The sequence below is a fragment of the Phoca vitulina genome, unplaced genomic scaffold (genome assembly GCF_004348235.1).
Source record: "Phoca vitulina isolate PV1807 unplaced genomic scaffold, GSC_HSeal_1.0 scaffold6, whole genome shotgun sequence".
In the NCBI taxonomy this organism is placed as follows: Eukaryota; Metazoa; Chordata; class Mammalia; order Carnivora; family Phocidae; genus Phoca; species Phoca vitulina.
Genome location: NW_022589709.1, coordinates 22,583,252 through 22,604,913, shown reverse-complemented (window position 1 = coordinate 22,604,913; position 21,662 = coordinate 22,583,252). Strand labels below are relative to the sequence as shown.

The following is a 21,662-nucleotide window of genomic DNA, read 5'->3' as shown; positions in this document are numbered from 1 at the left end:
ATACAAAATAAAACTAAGGTTGAGAAAGCACATGAAATTAAGGATTTATTTCTTAAATACCAACAAAGGGGATACCAGGTGATATAGTGGTCATCACTGTAACAGATACAATAGTAATTATTTTTTTTCTTTTTCTTTCTATGTTCTGTCCACAACTAAGAATAAAACTGAAGCATGGTTGCATAAAAGCAAGCCCATGTATCTAAAACAATGTAGTTCAAGTGGACAGCTCTTGATTGTCTTCTCTATAAAAAGATATCAGAAGTCTAGAGAAAAGGAATGCATGTTTTTAGATAGTCCTCTATAAAGATTATTACTCCAAGTCAGATTTATGATTGAAAAACAAGGAGTTTAAGATTTTGTTTCCTACTAAGAATCTGGAGTGTAGATGATCTGTGTTGCAATAATGGCCCGCCCATATGCTTTGACAATCCATTAGGCAGAGTGAATTCATTATTTGCTCTTCTTACTTGTTAACATTAATTCACATCCCTAATTATTATTAGAAAACAGGATATTAAGAGTGTTAGGATAATTGCACTTGTGAAAGCAAGAAAAAGCCAGAAACTTCAGTGACAGGAAAAAAAGTGTACTTTAGTATAACAAACAAATTAACCGAGCTCAAAATAAGACATAGAAAAGAAAAAAAAAAAAACTGGTGAGAGTTTAAAAATATCATAGGATACCATATGGATAAAGCATTCTGGAAAATCACATTTGCATTTCATGAAGAATGGATAGCTAATTTCATAATGATTTTCTTTGAATGTGAAGAAAAAAATATGTAGTCATTCAACTAGAACTAGAAAAACCAAAAACTTGTAAAATACATATTTAACTTTAAAGAAAAAGAGTAGTGTTAGTGAATCCAGATTTGCAATTTGTATTATCGAATGCTGGAAGGAAAAACTTAAAAGCAAGATAAATAAATAATTCATTATCCAAATTGAGACACTTTTGAGACTGAATAAATTCACTACTAATAAGAAAGCTAGAAAATTTAGGCATAGACCCAGGCTAACCTGGGCAAACTGGAATGCATGGTTAGCATACTTAAAATGTCTCTCAGGCACAAACCCAAAGCAGAACAATTACTCTTCCCCAAAATCACCTCCTCTCTTCAAGCTTCTTAGTCAGAAGAGTGCCAATCCTCTTATCTTTAACTGAACAGAGATCAGTATTAAATTTTAAAAAACAGTGTTCTCAGCTGTGAGTCACTGACACTCACTGAATATGGACATTCCCTTTTCCTTAGAGAGAAAGGACAAAAACTTCCTGATGATAGAAGTACCAATTTATTGTCTTGGCTTTTATCTTACCTGAGCTATATATATGCCATTATGGATTCGCCCATCTTTCTCATGATCCTTTATTTTCCATAATATTTGCCATATTTTGTTTCTAACTCCATCTTGCTCATCATCTCCCCGAAGTTCCCATGACATTTTCACCAGGTTATACATTAAACCATAGTATCCAATCCATATCACTTGATCACCTGTTGAAAAAGATATATTCTTTGGGAAAACATGGTTTTATTCATCTTAGAAAAGCACAGTTTTGTGAAAAAGAAAAAACTTTATTTTGCTAATATTTTAAAGCCTGAAATTCTGAGCTTTGGAATTTGTTTTACTCTTCACAGCTCTTACTCCTTTAATTTTAAAAGATCACAGATTATTTTAAAATTTCCAGCCATAAGAAAAGATCTGCACCTAACTAATATCATACCTCATAAATTTAAAGTTGGCAGGTAAACCAGGAACTATGTATTAAAAAAAAAAAAAAAGTTTGGGATTCAAGGAAAGAGGCATTTGTTCAAGGTAATAGGAACACTTAGACCACCATGGTGAATTTTTATAATGAACTAGAGAACAGGAGAAAAATCACTGCCTTTTATAAAAATGACCAAGCTCTATGAAACATAGCATTTGAACCAAGAAGAAAGCCTTGAAAATAATGTGAAAAGCAGATGAAAATTGCTGATATAATTATAGACTGGAAGATTTTTTTTTTAATAATAGAGACATAAATCAACTGAAATAGAGGAAAGGGAACAATGAATCCAGAAGATATTTTTTTAAAGTCTAACACACTCTTCCTTCTAAGACTTATCTACCAATTAATAATTTATATAAATTATCAAGGTCCACTTTTAAGATATACTTCTCCCATACAGAAAGGAGAAAGAAGTTTCTCTTTATTCTTTATCTTAATTACTTATTTCTTACCTAGGTGGTATATTGCTATGCAATACTACTCAGGAGAAGAGAATTCTTTTTTTTTTAAGACTTTATTTATTTATTTGAGAGAGAAGAGTGAGAGCACAAGGGAGGGAAAGGGGGTCCCGCTGAGCAGGGAGCCCCGACGCAGGGTTCCATCCCAGGACCCTGGGTTCATGACCTGAGCCAAAGGCAGCTGCTTAATCCACTGAGCCATCTAGGTACCCGCAGGAGAAGAGAATTCTAATTTAGTTAGTGATGGGATAAATTTGGAGAATAAAATAATACAGCAAGTTCCAAAGGGTATATGAACTAAAGTTAGCCAAAGAGCAACATGAGAGTACCAAGTATATGTAAAGCAGGTAAGAAAAACACGAGGAAGAGAAGGTTCAGGAAGGGAGATGGAAGATTTCAGAGTCAATTAAATTCTGTATTGTACTGTCCCCTAAATCCTGATGATAGTCTGTATGACACTGGAACTCATCAGTGCTCGTCTTGAATAAGGATAGAGGTACAGAAAAAGTCAAAATCCTTAACTTTTCCTAATTCAATATAGATTTTTATAATCCAGGCTAGTAATAATAATAATTACTATTATAACTAGAAAACTTGGGCATTTCTACTACTATGTGCCCTTATTCTAGTCCTCACTACAATCCTGCTATGAAGACCACATTATTCTTAGCATAATAGAAGGAACATATGACCTTCAAATTGGTTGAAAGTGCCCTAGCATTACACAGCTGATGAGTGACAGAGCCAGGTGAGGGTGAGTCTAATCTTATCCCAGGCAGCACAGCCTTTCCAATTCAGACAAGTGCTTTTCCTTCCTTCTATTCCAAGGGAAGAGACTAGAAGGTAGAAAGAGGAGGCAGAAGTGAAAGTATGTACACATCTTAAAAGTGGGAGGAGGATGGCAAATGTCCAGCTTCCAAACTTAAGGCATCTTTCATCATTTGTAGTGATACTTTGAAAGAGATAGTATAAACCGTAAATACAAGGCTACAGTTAAGCAGCCAATTCTTTTGAAAATGTAATTTTCCCCCACAAAAAATTTTACAAGTTAAAATTAGCATGCTGCAGTATTTGACATTATATGTATGAATTGAAGTCAGCAAGATGATAGAATAGGAAGACCCCAGCCCTCATCCCATCATAGAAATAATTTGGCAGCCATCCATAAACAAAAGTGCCTTTTTCAGGACCTTGGGATTGAAGTAAGAGGTTGTGAAACCCCACTGGAACCCAGGACTGAGCAGGCAGTCCCAGACCCAGGTGGCATATCTGTTGGCACTTATGTGGTACCAGCCGTGGACTTGGAAGCATCCTTGCCCCACTGTGAACTCAGCTCCAGCCCTGGTTATCCAGTCTTATCCACTAAAGGACCCAGGGGGAATCCATGCCTGCTGGTACCCTTAGTAAAAGGCTCACAGTCTGTGGGCCCTGAAACAGCTCTGTGACCTGGCTCCAGCTTCACTCTCCCATGGTCCAGAGGCAACTCTTCCCACCCAGGAACCCACCCATGGATCTGGCAAGAGTGTGCTCAGGGAAGTGGCGGGGGCCACATCCACTTGCACCCCACATAACAGGCCTAGTATCTGTAGATGCAGAGGTGGTTGCATAACTAGGCTTCTGCCCTGCTCACCCATGGTCCTGGAGGTGGTCCCATCTGCTTTGGGATGTGTGACAGAAACTGTGCCTACTCATTCCTTTGGCAACAGGCCTATTGACTCCCAGTAGAGAGGTAGCTATAAGAAAAGAGAAGGTGGAGGATGATAGTGAGGATCTCAAATTGAGCTGAGGTAAAGAGTTCATATTAGAAATGGATGAGGGGCTGGGGCGCCTGGGTGGCTCAGTCATTAAGCGTCTGCCTTCGGCTCAAGTCATAATCCCAGGGTCCTGGGATCGAGCCCCACATCGGGCTCCCTGCTCAGCGGGGAGCCTGCTTCTCCCTCTCCCACTCCCCCTGCTTGTGTTCCCTCTCTCACTGTATCTCTCTCTGTCAAATAAATAAATAAAATCTTTTAAAAAAAGAAATGGATAAGGGGCTCCTGGCTGGCTCAGTTGGTAGAGCATGCAACTCTTGATCTCAGGGTTATGAATTAGAGCCCCAAGTTGGGGATAGAATCTACTTTTTAAAAATGGATAAGGTAAAATAACTAAAGATAAATGGGGTCATATTAAGTGGTAGATATTTGAGCAAAAGAGTAGTGTTCTATATGTTCAATGAAATGGTATGTCTATTCAAACAATAAACTGGGAAACCAATGTGGGAATTTTATGAGGTAATCTAGGTCTTTACTGTGATGAGCAGTAGGAGCTTGGAGAGTAAAGGACAAACAAGATATTGTGGAGATCTAATAATACTAGTTAGCTATAGAGGAGGAGGAAGGCATGAAGTGGAAAGGAATAGTACATTTTTAAGCTAAGGAACTTGAAAAAATAATGAAATCACTTGCAGAAAAGACATTATTGTAGAGGAGCCAGTTAGGGGAGAAAGTAGATAAAATAGTATTTGGAAGATGTGGCATGGTCAGGGGTGAGGAGTATCTAATTTTCAGAGGCCTATAACTTGTAAAGATATAGCTAAAATTTAAGTGAAATAGCAAAAGTGAAATTATGGATTTGTGAGTCTATCAGAAAAATAAGGCTTGAACTTAATATGAATAACAAAACAATTATGAGTTTTTAAATTAATAGTTCTGGAATTGTGAACCTCAAAAATTAAAAAGGGCAGCTTTGAATAAAAATATGATAAATATAACATACTGTGAATTTTAACCTATTTATATATTTGTTGATAGACTCCCAAACTCTTTACATTAATAAGAAGGATTGATTAAAGTACATATAAGCTGCCTTCATATATTTTAAATTATTGGTTATTAAGGAATAAATATTTTATAAGTCTATAATAGTTGAATCATTGAATTGAATATGGTTTGTTTTTAGAATCTACAAGACCAGTGATTAGTCCATAAAATATATTCTGGTAACTGAGTTCTCAAAACTCACCAAACTTTTAAAATGCCATCGGTAATTTTTAAAGTGAGCTGTTCACCTATTGATTACAGTGAAATATTGCTTACAAATAATATTTGTGGGGAAAATCTATTGTATCCAATTGATTGACAGTTAATGAAAAAAACTTACAAAGACAGATGGGATGTGTTACAATGGTCATAAAAGGCAGAATGCAGTCTAATATGCATGTCTAGACATTTGCTAAGAAGCATACCTGCTATGAAACTCCTCATTCAGGGACCAAGCTGAAGAATAAGGTACCTTTTTGTTCTGCTCTGAGTGACCCTGTGGCAGCTATCAAAAATGTTACTTTAAATATACTCAGAGAAAATGTGTCTGTCTGCAGCTAAGCAGACAGTATCCTAGGAAATAACAAAGGTGAACCAAAACAAAATTCTTAATAAATCTTGAAAACTTATTAAGAAACTATGCTGTTTGAAAGCCCGTATCATGATCCTTTCTTTGTAGCAATGCTTTGTTTTAGTGTCTGAACTCCATGGAAGCCTTTAATTGCCAGCCTAGATATTTAGATTTCACAAATTCAGTGAATGTGTAATATGAGTATTTCTACTCATATGAATGAGTATAAATGAATTTACACAATTTACAATTGTGACAAATATAACTTGGCAGAATCAAATGTACCACTAAAAGGTAACCTGACTGTGAGATGTAGTTTAAAACATGGCCTTTGTAAAATGCCACATAAAGGAAAGGAACTAGATCAATGCCAAGAAACCAATGCACAAGAACCAGTCAGCAAGCCAGGCATTTAACAAATATTTACTGAGTCAATGCTATGTGCCAACGGCTGTTCTAATGCGCCAAAGAAAAAGACAATGTTACTCTCTCGGGACACGTAATTCTAGTAGAGGAAGACAGATACTAAAAAAGTAAACAGAACAGTATCAGTTCATAATGAGTGTTAGGAAAACGATAGAAGGTAGTAATGTGTTCAACAATGACTAGAGAAGAAAGTCACATAGACACAACGAGAGAAAGACCACTATGAAGACATAGTATTCAAGATAAGATATGATGGATTTTTAAAAAGTTAACCATCCAAGAAGCTGGGGGAATTGCTGCATCTGTGAGTGCAGAGGCCCACTCTGAATTATCATGGCCAATTTGTAGGCCATTGAAAGGAGTTTGGAATTTATTCTTAGCGTAATGAAAAGTTAACAGAGCATTTTAAACAAGGAAAGGAACTGACCTGCTTTATGTTTTAAAAATCTTTTTGGCTTCTTGATGGAAAATGGATTCTAGGGAGTATAAGGGAAAGGGAGACTTTCAGTTTTTGCAGTAGTCTAGAAGCAAAGTGATGATTACATAGACTCGGGAGTTGTACAGTAAAGAATTAACAATGTCCAAAGAGAGGGCTGGGCTTTGCCCTTGCCTTCTGGGAGGTGACTCTTAGGCATTAGAATGTCCTGTCTGATAAGAATGTCTTTGTTTACCTGGTAGCCTTAGGCCATCAATTTGGCCACTGGAAGGACCAGGGACTGAGGTCAGTCATGTGTATGTGACTGAACCCCAATAAAAATTCTGAGTACCAAAGCTTGGTGATCTTCCATAGTTGACAATACTCTATGCAAAGTGTCATACATCATTGCTAGGAGAAGTAAATGCTCTCTGCACAACTCCACTGGGAAAGGACAATGGATAGCTCTGTACAACTGTCCTAGACTCTGCTTTATGCACTTTTCCTTGGCTAATTTTAATCTTTATCCTTTTACTATAGTAAACCATAACCATGAGTAAAACGGCTTTGCTGAGTTCTGTTCTTCTAACAAATTAGCAAACCTGAGGGTTGTCTTGGGGATGCTTAAACTCATAGGTGATTTCAGAAGTGAGAGTAGTCTTGGGGACCCTTGAACTTCATAAGAGATAGTGACAGAGATATGGGGGTATATTTTGGATGACTAGTAGAATAAATAGGAATTCTAGGGTACTCCTTATTTTCAGAATGTTATACTATAGTGATAAGAATTATCTATATCTATATACACATTAAATATTGATAGTTATTTTGTATATATCATCATATTTGATCATTACACATATTACACAAATACCCAACAGAATAAACCAAAGAGAACCAAAGTATTACTAATTTACTCAGTGTTTGTTGCAGGTAATATAGAAAACAAAAAGCAAAAAGCAAAAGTCAGCTGATTCCTATATTGGCATGGAGCAGTAACTGAAACATGATGGCAAGTTGGATGCTGCAGTTAATACAGAAATTCAAGGAACTGTGGGACGCCTGGGTGACTCAGTTGGTTAAGCGTCTGCCTTTGGCTGCGGTCATGATCTCAGGGTCCTGGGATCAAGTCCCACATCAGCCTCCTTACTCAGTGGGGAGCCTGCTTCTCCCTCTGCCTGCCACTCCCCCTGCATGTGCGCTCTCAAGGTCTCTCTCTCTGACAAATAAAATTTAAAAAAAAAATCTAAGGAACTGAGTAGAGCTTGCCTTGCTTAACTTTTATGATATCTTTTGCGATAGTCGAGTATGGCAATCTGTTGATTAAAAATAATTATCTTCTGGAATTATAACTGGGAACCAAAGAAGAAAGTGGTTCATTTGCTTTTCAAGAACAACTGTGATTCTTATAAATTAAAGAAATATCAGACTTCTGATTTTTGGAGTTATTTTAAGTTTCATTAAACTAAACAATACTACCATGATTTTGGACTATCTCTATGGAAATAGTTAATCCTCACAGGTTTTTGTATCCAAGAGGCAACAAAGAAAAAAGAAAAAGAATTAACAAAGATTCTTTTGGAAATTAAGAAAAAGGAACGATAACTTTACATTTATAAGCACAGTACATGCAAAATTTATTTTAAAATCCATAATCTTGAAGAAACTAAGATTCTGAAAGATGTAACAAGTTGCCTAACATCATCTAGAACATGAAAACTGAGCTGAGACTCATCCCAAACCTCTGACACTCCAAATTTCTGACAAGTCTAGTCCAGTGCACATATATTCATCTACAACTGAGCCATTTTGGTGCTGTTTTCCCTCCTCTTCCTACTAAATTTCTCATCCTTCACCCTATTTGGAGGGGCTTCTATTGTTCCTTCCTGTAAGTAGCTACTTAGAAGGTCTTTAAAAATTAAAATAACTACTGGGGTGCCTGGGTGGCTCAGTTGGTTAAGCATCTGACTTTGGTTCAGGTCATGATCTTGGGGTCTGGGGACAAAGCCCTGCAAGGGGCTCCATGTTGGGCTCCGCTCAGTGAGAGTCTGCTTGTCTCTCTCCCTCTTCCCCCCCCCTTCTCATGCTCTCTCTTTTTCAAATAAATAGGTACAATCTTCTTAAAAAAATTAACTGTTCACTCAAAGCAGTATGAAATAGCTGGATCAAACACAAGAATAATGTATTAGATTAGAGATTTCTGTACCCATCAACATATTATCAGGTTACTTTTAATAGATGTGAGGGGTAAAGGGCAAAGTGACTCTAGGGTATTAGTATTCATTTCTGTACCAGATTAAATGACAAAAAAAAAAAAAAAAGGATCTTAATATAATTCTGGCTGGTGTAACAAAGGAAGTTACAAGTATCTAATTGAGTTATTTTCATTAATGTATATACATTGCTTTTAATTAATTTGGATAGAAAGCCAACAACTATCATTCTTTTTCTTCTCTGCTAAGGTATATTATTACAAAAATTGATTTCTAAAATGGCATATTGCAATATACTTTAATATCATTAATACTTTTTAAAAAAAATCTCACTATTTCTAGTTCATGGGGCTTTTTTTCACTATGTTCAGCCATAGATGGATTTGAGACCATTGGCTCAAATGTGATATATCTTTGTATTTATGCCTCAAAAATGTGAGTAATGTTCCCATGAGATTTTCAGCTCCTTTATTTGAATAAATAAAGACTTTTACATGGTCAAAGGCTTTTGACTGAAAAGTCCAGCATGTTGTTTTAGCCTGTCCCAACCAAAAGGAATAGTAGCAACCAAAATTGGGAATAAATAGAATGAGATAGTGAAATCTTTTAGTTTACACATGTACAGAGTTAGATTAAGATTCATTTGTAGGATGAGAGCAAAACTTCCTGAAAAGAGTAGCAACACTCCACTTTCAAAAATCATGGTAACCCTTTTGGTTATTTGTGCTTTATGAAGATCCTCGTGTAAACTTAGAAAATTAGGTCTTGGGGTGCCTGGATGGCTCAATCAGTTAAGCATCTGTCTTCAGCTCAGTTCGATCCCAGAGTACTGGGATCAAGCCCCACATCAGGCTCCCTGCTTAGTGGGGAGCCTGCTTCTCCCTCTTACTGCTCCCTCTACTTGTATGCTCTCACTCTCTCTGTCAAATCAATCAATCAATAAAATTATTTTTAAAAAAAGAAATAAAATTAGGTCTTGCCTCTACAATTAGTAACTATTTTCTACAATCAATACAGGTTAAGTTTTGACTGCTGAGGCAGTACTGACAGGGAAGAAAATGGTTAGCTTCACCCATACTTATTGGGTATAAAGTAGTCTTAGATCACAAAATATAGCTCCTATCCAAGAAATATTTACCACAGGGACTCTTCTTCCTTCACCTCATACAGTTTTCAGCTCTTCTCACATGTTCTGAACTGAAACTACTGTCTTCTGCCTCCCCCACATCCCCAACAGCACTGACACCAGCTCAGCGAAAGGCTACAGTAAATGGAAGGGAAAAAAGAATACGTCTAGCAGTCCCTCACCCAGGTCCCTGCAGTCTCTGACATCCCAGGCTCAGGGCCAGTTGTCTGGCAACATATCAGTTCTAAACCCTTCCCACCCCCACCATGAAGTACTAATATAAAGAAGATAAAGGAAAGTATCTTGCTGTATCCTAGAGATTTGACCATGTCATTTCAAACTGGACTCTTCTCAAAGGAAGGTTGTAGCTTTGGGAAACTCTTTGAAGTTCCAAATTATAGACTTACAGGCCAACTTGTGACACATAGCTAATGACATGGGGGCCAGTAGAGAGAAAGAAATGCAGGTCAAATTTGGGTTTAGTCTTGGTCCACTTATGGCCATCTGACAAGTTTTGAAACCACACTGAAAGCTGAGGATGGCAATAGCAATGCGAGTGATTTGTCTTTTTCTTATTATCATACTATTTCATATATGTGTGCATACAGTATTTCTCAACTTTAACTTGTATTTTAACTCTTTCTCATTTTTTTCTGCACAGATCTTGCGCATTTTTCTGTAGGTATCTTCTAATCATGTCTTTTATGAATTGTGATTTTTCTCTTGTTTATGCTTAACTTTTAAAGGTACTGTGCTATATTTTCTTCTAGTTATTTTAAAGGTTTTAATTCATATGGAAATTATGTTAAAAATTTACTATGTGTGGTTATGATTCATGGTACTTAACTAACTTTAAAAAAGTCAAATACATATATTATCCTCAAAACAATTCATTGATAATCCATTCTTCCGCACTTTATCAAATGCCAGAATAGACATCATATTTCCATATACATCCTCACATACCCTCACATCCAATTTTACTCTTCCTCTGTCTCTGCTTCTCTCTCTCTCTCATACACACACACACACACGTGTAAATGTATACCAATATTTGTTTACATCCAAAACATTTTTTTTAATTTTTGTTTTTATTTAAATTCCAGTTAGTTAACATATAGTGTAATATTAGTTTCAGTAGTAGAATGCTGTGATTCATCACTTACATATAACACCCAGTACTCATCACAAGTGCCCTCCTTAATACCCAATACCAATTTAACCCAGCCTCCCACCCACCCCCTCCAGCAACCCTCAGTTTGTTCTCTATAGTTAAGAATCTGTTTTATGGTTTGCCTGTCTCTTTTCCCATGTTCATCTGTTTGATTTCTTAAACTTCCCATATGAATGAAATTATGTGATATTTGTCTTTCTCTGACTTATTTCACTTATTATAATACACTCTCGCTCCATTCACATCATTGCAAATGGCAAGATTTCATTCTTTTTGATGCCTGAGTAATATTCCATTGTATATATATACCACATCTTCTTTATCCATTCATCAGTCATTGGACATTTGGGTTCTTTCCATAATTTGGCTATTGCTGATAAAGCTGCTATAAACATCGGGGTGCATTTGTCCCTTAGAACCAGTATTTTTTGTATCCTTTGGGTAACTACCTAGTAGTGAAATTGCTGGATCATAGGGTACTTCTATTTTTAACTTTTTGAGGAACCTCTGTACTGTTTTCCAGAGTGGTTGCACTAGTTTGCATTCCCACCAACAGTGTAAGAGGGGTTCCCTTTCTCCTTATCCTCACCAACACTTGCTTCCTGTGTTGTTAATTTTAGCCATTCTGAGAGGTGTGAGGTGATATCTCATTATAGTTTTGATTTGTATTTCCCTGATGATGACTGATGTTGAGCATCTTTTCATATGTCACATATCTGTTAGCCATCTGAATGTCTTCTTTGGAAAAATGTCTATTCATGTCTTCTGCCCATTTTGTAACTGGATTATTTGATTTTTGGGTGTTCAGTTTGATGAGTTCTTTACAGATTTTAGATACTAACCCTTTACAGATATGTCATTTGCAACTTTCTTTTCCCATTCTGAAGGTTGCCTTTTAGTTTTATTGTTTCCTTTGTTGTGCAGAAGCTTTTTATCTTGATGAAGTCCCAATAGTTCATTTTTGCTTTTATTTCCCTTGCCTCCAGAGATGTATCTAGTAAGAATTTCCTACGGCCAATGTCAAAGAGGTTGCTGCCTATGTTCTCCTCTAGGATTTTGATGATTTCCTGTCTCACATTTAGGTCTTTCACCCATGTTGAATTTATTTATGTGTATAGTGTAAGAAAGTGGGCCAGTTTCATTCTTTTGCATGTAGCTGTCCAGTTTTCCCAACACCATTTGTTGAAGATCTATCTTTTCCACTGGATATTCTTTCCTGGTTTGTCAAAGATTAGTTGACCATATAGTTGTGGGTCCATTTCTGGGTTTTCTATTCTGTCCCCTTGGTCTATGTGTCTGTTTTTGTGCCAGTACCATACTGTCTTGATGATTATAGCTTTGTAATATAGCTTGAAGTCCAGAACTGTGATGCCTCCAGCTTTGCTTTTCTTTTTCAAGATTGCTTTGTCTATTTGGGGTCTTTTTTGGTTCCACAAAAATTTTAAGATTTTGTGAAAAATACTGGTGGTATTTTGGTAGGGATTATATTAAATGTGTAGATTGCTTTGGGAAGTATGGACATTTAACAATATTTGTTCTTCCAAGCCATGAGCATGGGATGTTTTTCCATTTCTTTGTGTCGTCTTCAAATTCTTTCATAAGTGTTCTATAGTTTTCAGAGTATAAATCTTTTACCTCTTTGGTTAGGTTTATTCCTAGGTATCTTATGGTTTTTGGTGCAATTATAAATGGGATCAATTCTTGATTTCTCTTTCTCTTTCTGCTTCATTAATGGTGTAAAGAAATGCCAGATTTCTGTACATTAATTTGGTATCCTGCAACTTTACTAAATTCGTGTATCAGTTCTAGCAATTTTTTGGAGGAGTCTTTCAGGTTTTCGACATTGAGTGTCATGTCATCTGTAATAGTGAAAGTTTGACTTCTTCCTTGCCAATTTGGATGCCTTTTATTTCTTTTTGTTGTCTGATTGCTGTGGCTAGGACTTCCAGCACTAAGTTGAATAACAGTGGTGAGAGTGGACATCCCCTTCTTGTTTCTGACCACAGAGGAAAAGCTCTCAGGTTTTCCCCATTGAGGATGATATCGGGTGTGGGTCTTTCATATATGGCCTTTATGATGTTGAGGTATGTTCCTTCAAACCTTATTTTGAGGGTTTTTATCAAGAATGAATGGTGTACTTTGTCAAACGTTTTTCTGCATCTATTGAGAAGATCATATGGTTCTTATTCTTTCTTTTATTAACATGGCATATCATGTTGGTTGACTTGCGAATATTGAACCACCCTCACAACCCAGGAATAAAGCCCACTTGATCATGGTGAATAATTCTTTTAATGTACTGTTGGATTTGATTTGCTAGTATTTTGTTGAGAATTTTTGCATACATGTTCATCAGGGATATTGACCTGTAATTCTCTTTTTTTTTAGGGGTTTTTTTTTCTGGTTTTGGAATCAAGGTAATGCTGGCCTCATAGAATGAGTTTGGAAGTTTTCCTTCCATTTCTATTTTTTGGAACAGTTTGAGAACAATAGGTATTAACTTTTCTTTAAATGTTTGATAGAATTTCCCTGGGAATCCATCTGGCCCTGGATTTTTGTTCATTGAGAGATTTTTGATTACTGTTTCAGTTATGGGGCTGTTCAAATTTTATACTTCTTCCATTTCAGTTTTGGTAGTTTATATGTTTCAAGGAATTTATCCATTTCTTGCAGATTGCCCAATTTGCTGGCATATAATTCTTCATAATATTCTCTTATAATTGTTTATATATCTGTAGTGTTGGTTGTGATTTCTCCTCTCTCATCTGTTATTTTATTTATTTGGGTCCTTTCTCTTTTCTTTTTGATAAGTCTGCCTAGGGGATTATCAATTTTATATCAAGAACCAGCTCCTGGTTTCATTGATCTGTTCTACTGCAGGGAGGGTTTGTTGTTTCTATATCATCTATTTCTGCTTTAATCTTTATTATTTCCCTTCTTCAGCTGGCTTTAGGCTTCATTTGTTATGTTTCTAGTTCTTTTAGGGGTAAGGGTAGGTTGTGTATTTGAGACTTTTCTTGCTTCTTGAGGTAGGCCTGTATTACCATGTACTTCCCTCTTATGACTGCTTTTGCTGCATCCAAAAGGTTTTGGACCATCGTGTTTTCATTATCATTTGTTTCCATGTATTTTTTAATTTCTTCTCTAATTTCCTGGTTGAACCATTCATTCTTTAGTAGCATGTATTTAACCTCCATGTATTTGTGGTCTTTCCAAATTTTTTTTTGTGGTTAACTTCAAGTTACATCGCACTGTGGTCTGAAAATACGCATGGTATGGTCTCAATCTTTTTGTACTTGTTGAGGCCTGATTTGTGACCCAGCATGTGATCTATCTGGACATTGTCCCAGGTGCACTCGCAAAGAATGTGTATTCTGCTGCTTTAGGATGAAATATGCTGAACGTATCAGTTAAGTCCATCTGGTCCAGTGTGTCATTCAAAGCCATGGTTTCCTTGTTGATTTTCTGCATAGATGATCTGTCCATTGCAGTAAGTGGGGTGTTAAAACCCCCTACTATTACTGTATTATTATCAATGAGTTTCTTTATGTTTGTTATTAATTGATTTCTATATTTGGGTGCTCCCAAGTTGGGGCATACATATTTGCAATTGTTAGATCTTCTTCTTGGATAGACCCCTTTATTATGATAGAGTGCCCTTCTTCATCTCTTGTGACAGTCTTTGGTTTAAAATCTAGTTTATCTGATATAAGTATGGCTACTCTGGCTTTCTTTTGATGTTCATTAGCATGATCAATGGTTCCCCATCCCCTCACTTTCAATTTGCAGGTGTCTTTAGATCTAAAATGAGTCTCTTGTAGACAGCATATAGATGGGTCTTGTTTTTTTTAATCCATTCTGATACCCTATGTCTTTTGATTGGAGCATTTACATTCAGAGTGATTATTGATAGATATGAATTTTGTGCCATTGTATTACTTGTAAAATCGGTGTTTCTGGGGATTTTCTCTGTTCCTTTCTAGTCTTTGTTGCTTTTGATCTTTCTTTCCCACTCAAGGAGTCCCCTTTAATATTTCTTTCAGGATTGGTTTAGTGGTCACAAACTCCTTTAGTTTTTGTTTGTCTGGGAACCTCTTTGTCTCTCCTTCTACTCTGAATGACAGCCTTGCTGGATAAAGTATTCTTGGCTGTATATTTTTCCCATTCAGTGGGTTGAATACATCATTGCCACTCTCTTCTGGCCTGCCAAGTTCCTGTGGAGAGATCTGCTGCTATTCTTTTTGTCTTCCCTGGTAAGTTAGGGGTTTCTTTTCTCTTGCTCCTTTTAGGATTTTTTCTGTATCTCTATATTTTGCAAATTTAAGTATGATATGTCTTGATGTTGGCCAGCTTTTGTTGATTTTGATGGGAGTTCCCTGTGTCTCTTGGATTTGGATGTCTGTTTCTTTCCCCAGACTAAGGAAGTTTTCAGCCATAATTTCTTCAAATAAACCTTCTGCCCCTTTTTCCCTCTCTTCTTCTGGGACTCCTATGATATGAATGTTATTATGCTTTATGGAGTCCCTGAGTTCCCTAAGTCTACATTCATGATCAAATATTTTCCTTTCCCTCTCCTTTTCAGCCTCATTATTTTCCATAATCTTATCTTCTATATCACTTATTCATTCCTCTACTTATTCCATCCTTGTGGCCATTACATCCAGTTGGTTTTGCATCTTGGTTATAGCATTTTTTATTTTGGCCTGACTAGTTTTTATGTCTTTTAAAGAGACTCCCTGGTGCCTTCTATGCTTTTCTCCAGCCCAGCTAGTATCCTTATAATTGTTGGTTTAAATTCTGGATCAAGCATACGTATATGTGTTTCGAATAGATCCCTGGCCGTGACCTCTTCTTGGGATGAATTCCTCTGTCTTGGCATTTTGTCTAGGTCTCTGTCTTTTTCTGTGTGTTAGGAAAGCCTGTTATGTTTCCTGCTCCTGATTAATGGCTTTATGAGGAAGAAGTCACATATTGTCTAGGGCCTGGTGCTTTAGGAAGTGTCTCTGGTGTATGCTGTGTGTACTCTGCTGCTGTGTTTTGGCTGCTCTTTACCTCAGGTCAGAAACTCTGCAGAGTTTCTCAAGCACACTTGTCCTAGAAAAGCTGCACCTATGGAGTGCAGAGGGGTGGGGCTTGGTGTAAGCATTTTATACCACTGTTGGTGCTGTGCTGCTTACTGAAGTTAGTTTATGCGGAGAGGCAGGTGAGAGAAATGGCACCCACAGGCTCCTTTGTACCAAGAGAGGCAACGCCACCTCTCTCAGATGCACTCCAAGAAGGGGGAATCATCTCTCCCAGTGCATTCCAGGGGATCCTCAGATCACATCATCTTCCCCCGCCTCGAGCTATCTGCTCTCCTTCTCCACAGAAGCAACTCGGCACCCACCAGCCTCCACACCTGCTATGCCATAAACCTCTAAAACTCCAGTCTTTTAGCCCCATGGTTGTAAAAAAAAAAAAAAAAAAATCATGAAAATCAGCCCCTCTCATTTTTCCAGTCAGTGGTTTTGGGGAAGTGTTTTCCTTGTGTGATCCCCTGTATGCTCCTCTCTCTTTCTCGTCTCTTTCTGTGATCAGGACTCCCTCTCCTCAGTAGCACCCATGATCCACTTCTCCCCCAAATCACATCTCTGCACCTTCAACCTTCCATTATATGGCCTCTTTTCTCCTTCTAGTTGTGCAGTTGGTCCTCAGATCAATTTCTTAGGTATTCAGAATGATTTGATATTTATCTAGCTGAGTTCAAAGAGCCAGGCAAGCCTAGGGCCCCCTACTACTCCACCATCTTAGTTCATCTGCTTTACATCCAAAACATTCTTGACATCAATGGAAAGCCAGAGATGTTTAGCAATGATTCTGTTAAAGATGGAACACAGCTACAAAAAACAGCACAGCAAGGAAAAACTTTCACATCCTATTGGTAGATTTTGTTAGCAAAATAATAAGTCATAAGCCACATAGACAAGGAGTAACATAAACTCCTCATAAATTTTTAGATTTAAATTTATCACTACCAAAGTCTGAGGCTCAGACCCATTAGGGTCAAGTCAAATGTTATAACTTTCTCAAAAGAACACAGTAGTTGAGCAATGCTGAGCATTATTGTATTCCCAAAAGAAACAAAGAAAATAAGAACTTGGAGGATATAAAAGGACAAAACAATTTCAGTGGGAAAATTGTAAACTTATAAAAAGAGAAGTTGAAAGTATGGTATTAAACAAATGTAACTAAAGTAATTCAGTATCAAAAAAAGGCCACTCATCAGTTTTAAATGATAACAAGGACAGGGGTTATCAATTATTTTAGAGGATGAACATAATGGACCATCATATTTATTAAGAATATGTATATTATAGGGGCGCCTGGGTGGCTCAGTCGTTAAGTGTCTGCCTTCGGCTCAGGTCATGATCCCAGGGTCCTGGGATCGAGCCCCGCATCGGGCTCTCTGTTCTGTGGGAAGCCTGCTTCTCCCTCTTCCACTCCCCCTGCTTGTGTTCCCTCTCTCGCTGTGTCTCTCTCTGTCAAATAAATAAATAAATAAATATATTTAAAAAAAAAAAAAAGAATATGTATATTATATATTCAAGTAAAAACAAAAGTAGCACAAAATTACCAGGTGAATATGAAAATAAAATAATATGTTTTAGCAGTATTTGACTAATGATGTGACACAAACTAATTTTTCACTTTCATAAATATCAACTAAATGCAAAACGCTTCTGACATTGGATATGTTATCAAACAAGATGGTAAACTCCAAGTGAGTAAACACTTTGGCTATTCCAACTGCTAACACCATCACTATTAAAACTTATACACGATAAAAGACGTTACTAAGTTGTGTTAGTATGTTGAGCTGATGGCATAAACTTACCATCTTTTCTGATTTTTATTTATTTATTTATTTATTTTTAAAGATTTTATTTACTTATTTGAGAGACAGCATGAGAGAGAGCACAAGTGGGTGGAAGGGCAAAGGGAGGAGCAGACTACCTGCTGAGGGGGGAGCCCAATGCAGGGCTCAATCCTGGGACCCTGAGATCATGACCTGAGCTGAAGGCAGATGCTTAACTGACTGAGCCACCCAGGCACCCCCATCTTTTCTAATTTTTAAACAGTATAGGTAGTTGCTGACCTACCAGCCATACCTTGCCCCTTCCTTAAAAATAGAATCCTATTCTGTATGCAGATAATGGGAACGAATTCTCATGGGCCATCACAAATGCCTCTCTTCACCAGGCATTTACTTTTCCAGCCTTCCTTGTAACTAGTAGTGACCAGAGTATCCAGCCCTGTCAATTTCACACAAGGGACAGTCTTCTGGAGTGCTTCTGGGAAATCTTTTGTTTTATAATAAGGTGAATAGACTCTTCAGAAGAGAGCCTTCTCTTTCTTCTTGCCTTGCAATGCTATGTGAGTCTGTGATGTCTAGAGCTAAAAAGCTCTTTTAATAATGAGATAACAAGCATAGGAATAAAAATCCAACATCCCTGAGAAGTAGAGTAGTGTAAGTAGAGTAATGCAAAAATTGGATGGATGAAGAATGAATGAAATTATGAGATAAATGTTGTCCAAGCATCAGGCTATTAAAGAAATTACATCAGATAATAGAATTTGTTAAGAGAATTAACTACCCACCAAACTAACCAGAAAATTTCTGCTCTTAGATGTGTCAATCAATAAGGTGTTTGAAGGAGGGATGAGTGAGATGAATAGATGTTAGCTCCAAATTTTGAGGTGAGAATAATAAAAAGAGACTTACTATTACTAAAGTTGGAGTGTGTTAAATGTCATTGGGTGGAGTGAAACAAAAAATAGCAATGGAATCCTTTCAAAAATGAAACTAGAGATGTCCTTCATAGTACTAAGGACTGTGTGGTAACTCTGGTGATCCCCAGGTCCTGAAACAGTAAATGTCAGCAGTGAAGACACCTTCTGGATCACTGCAAGGATGAAGGGTTTTCAAAGTTTCTCCCTCTCACACCCTGTTTCTCCCTCTCCCACTCCCCCTGCTTGTGTTTCCTCTCTCGCTATCTCTCTGTCAAATAAATAAATAAAATCTTAAAAAAGAATTTACTCAGTTTTCTTATTTCATGGTTTTCTTGTTAGTTTTCAGTGACTAAAATGCAGATTATTTGCTTTCCATGAACTTCATAATTTCTAGTAGAATATGACTGTCTGTCCAGTTTTTATGATTTCCTATTGTTTTCAGCATATAATGTAATCTAATTGCATACACAAAATAATGGGTTTATTTGTACAGGAATACTTTTTTTTTAAAATAAAGATTTTATTTATTTATTTATTTGACAGAGAGAGATGCAGCGAGAGAGGGAACACAGGCATGGGGAGTGGGAGAGGGAGCAGCAGGCTTCCCACTGAGCAGGGAGCCCGATGCGGGGCTCGATCCCAGGATCCCGGGATCATGACTTGAGCCCAAGGCAGGCGCTTAACGACTGAGCCACCCAGGCTCCCCTGTACAGGAATACTTTAAAATCAAGTTTAGCATATGCCCATATGGTAAAAGTACTTAATATTTTCAAAAACAGTCCTTATGAAATTAAGGTATCTTATATACTAGTGCATCTTGTACATCAAAAAATATGGCAAAAGGTGGATACCATATTCATAGATACAAATACAGATATATAGATATTTTATATTCCGTTATGAAAATCTATTAGTCCAGGTAGACTAATAGATTATTTTACTAGTCTAATACAGAGAATTATTGTTGTTTGATGTTTAAGAAACTGCCCTTTTTCTAAGTTTTCTTGACTATATTCTTCCAGATCATCTATAGAATTAACCTGCCAATTTATACTCTTTTGACTATTCTAATGGAATTACATTTAATTTATAGATTAATTTAGGGAGAATCTACATCTTTACAATACCAAAGTTTATATTCATTTATTTCAAGTCTTCTTTTATGTCTTTAAAGTTTTATGGATTTTGTTCTTTATAGAGCACATTCCTTAGGATTTTGCTGTTTTTATGCTATTGTGTTTTTTTTTTTTCTATTTAGTTTTTGCTGGTATATAGTAAAGTTATTGACAGTAATGTTTCGTGTAACTAGCCATTTTATTTCATTAGTGCTAATATTATTTTCATACTCCTAGCTATTCAAAATAGACATTCAGATCACCCATAAATGCTTTTCTAATATTATACCTGCTTTTTTCTTTTTGTCTTATATCAGCTAGGATATCCAGAATGTGGTAAAATATCAGCAATTAATGTAGAAATTCTGGATTTTACTTAACCTAAATGAGATTATTTTTAGTTTTTCATTCTTTTTTTTTTTAAAGATTTTATTTATTTATTTGACAGAGATAGACAGAGAGCGCACAAGTAGGCAGAGAGGCAGGCAGAGGGAGAGGGAGAAGCAGGCTCTCCGCCGAGCAAGGAGCCCGATGCGGGACTCAATCCCAGGACCCTGGGATCACAACCTGAGCTGAAGGCAGCCGCTTAACCAACTGAGCCACCCAAGAGCCCTAGTTTTTCATTCTTTAGGATGATGTTGATTTTAGTTTCTGATAAATCCTCAACAATTTAAGAAAGTACCCTTATATTTCTAGTTTTAATCCTATTTTCTTTATCTTCTTAAAAAATCAGGCATGTGTTTTTACCTTAATCAATTCTATTTTGGCATCTATTAAGAGTAACTCCTTCCTTAGTTAAAAGAGATTTAAACTTTTTAATAATGATCTCTCCTTAGATTCCTAGAATGAACGGTATAAATATAGTATATTATTACTTTAACACACTGCTGAATTTGGTCTGTTAGTATTTTACTTAAGATTTGTACATATACATGCATTCATAAGACAGAGTGGTCTATTCTTAATACTCTTGTCACCAAGTTTAGGAATAGAGAGACAACACATTTTGCTTTATAGAAATTATTCCCAAAATTTTTCCTAAATTATAATATTATGATATTATATATAATATATAAATAATTAATTTGCCCAACACATCATACACATAATGCTAGATATGTTTTGAGCATGTATGTACATGCAGGTATATAAAGATAACACTGACCTGTGGCAACAGGTCAAGAGCCCTTCCATATTATAATTGAAAGTAAAAGCTGTATAAAAAGTAAATATTCTTCTGTATTAATATACATTTTATTACTTTCCCTGAAAGCTAGTTGTGAGGATACCCAGAATAAATCATTTTTTTAATGACAAGGTTTGGGACCAACAACCACTCTAATACATTCAAGAGGAAAAGATATTTTCACTATAATTCAAAAATAATTTTAATAATAACTTTAATTACTCTTCAACTCTACTTACAATTGTTTTTGCTAACTATAATTATTCTCAACACATTGAATGGTTTTTCTGTTACCTAAGAGGCTGGCAGATATTAAATTTAATTCAATATACATAAACTTGGTAGAATGCTTACTGGATGTAAAGAACAATATTAACATGCAGGGTGGTTATGAGTTGCTAGTATTTAAGGTACCTCAACCTACAGGGGAGATTTAGATTTTATGAGAACTAAAGCATATATAATTGTGAAGCCCTCTTTTTCAAAAACTATAAAAACTTCTTATTTTTTGCCAATTTAAAAAAAAAGACATTTTTCTATGAAGAGATATTCCTAGTGTCCTTCCTAGGATTTCAGAAGTCTGTGAAAGAAAGAAAGAAAGAAAGAAAGAAAGAAAGAAAGAAAGAAAGAAAGA

At 36.3% G+C, this 21,662-nt stretch overlaps 1 protein-coding gene across 1 annotated transcript in view; it reads right to left on the bottom strand.

The window, feature by feature from the left end:
• Positions 1-21,662, bottom strand: part of TMEM232 (transmembrane protein 232) — a 248,137-nt gene that overhangs the window by 142,753 nt on the left and 83,722 nt on the right. Inside the window, exon 11 of the mRNA XM_032403542.1 lies at positions 1,320-1,498. Within this exon, the coding sequence (XP_032259433.1) occupies positions 1,320-1,498 (179 nt within the window). The remainder of the gene's footprint in view (positions 1-1,319; positions 1,499-21,662) is intronic.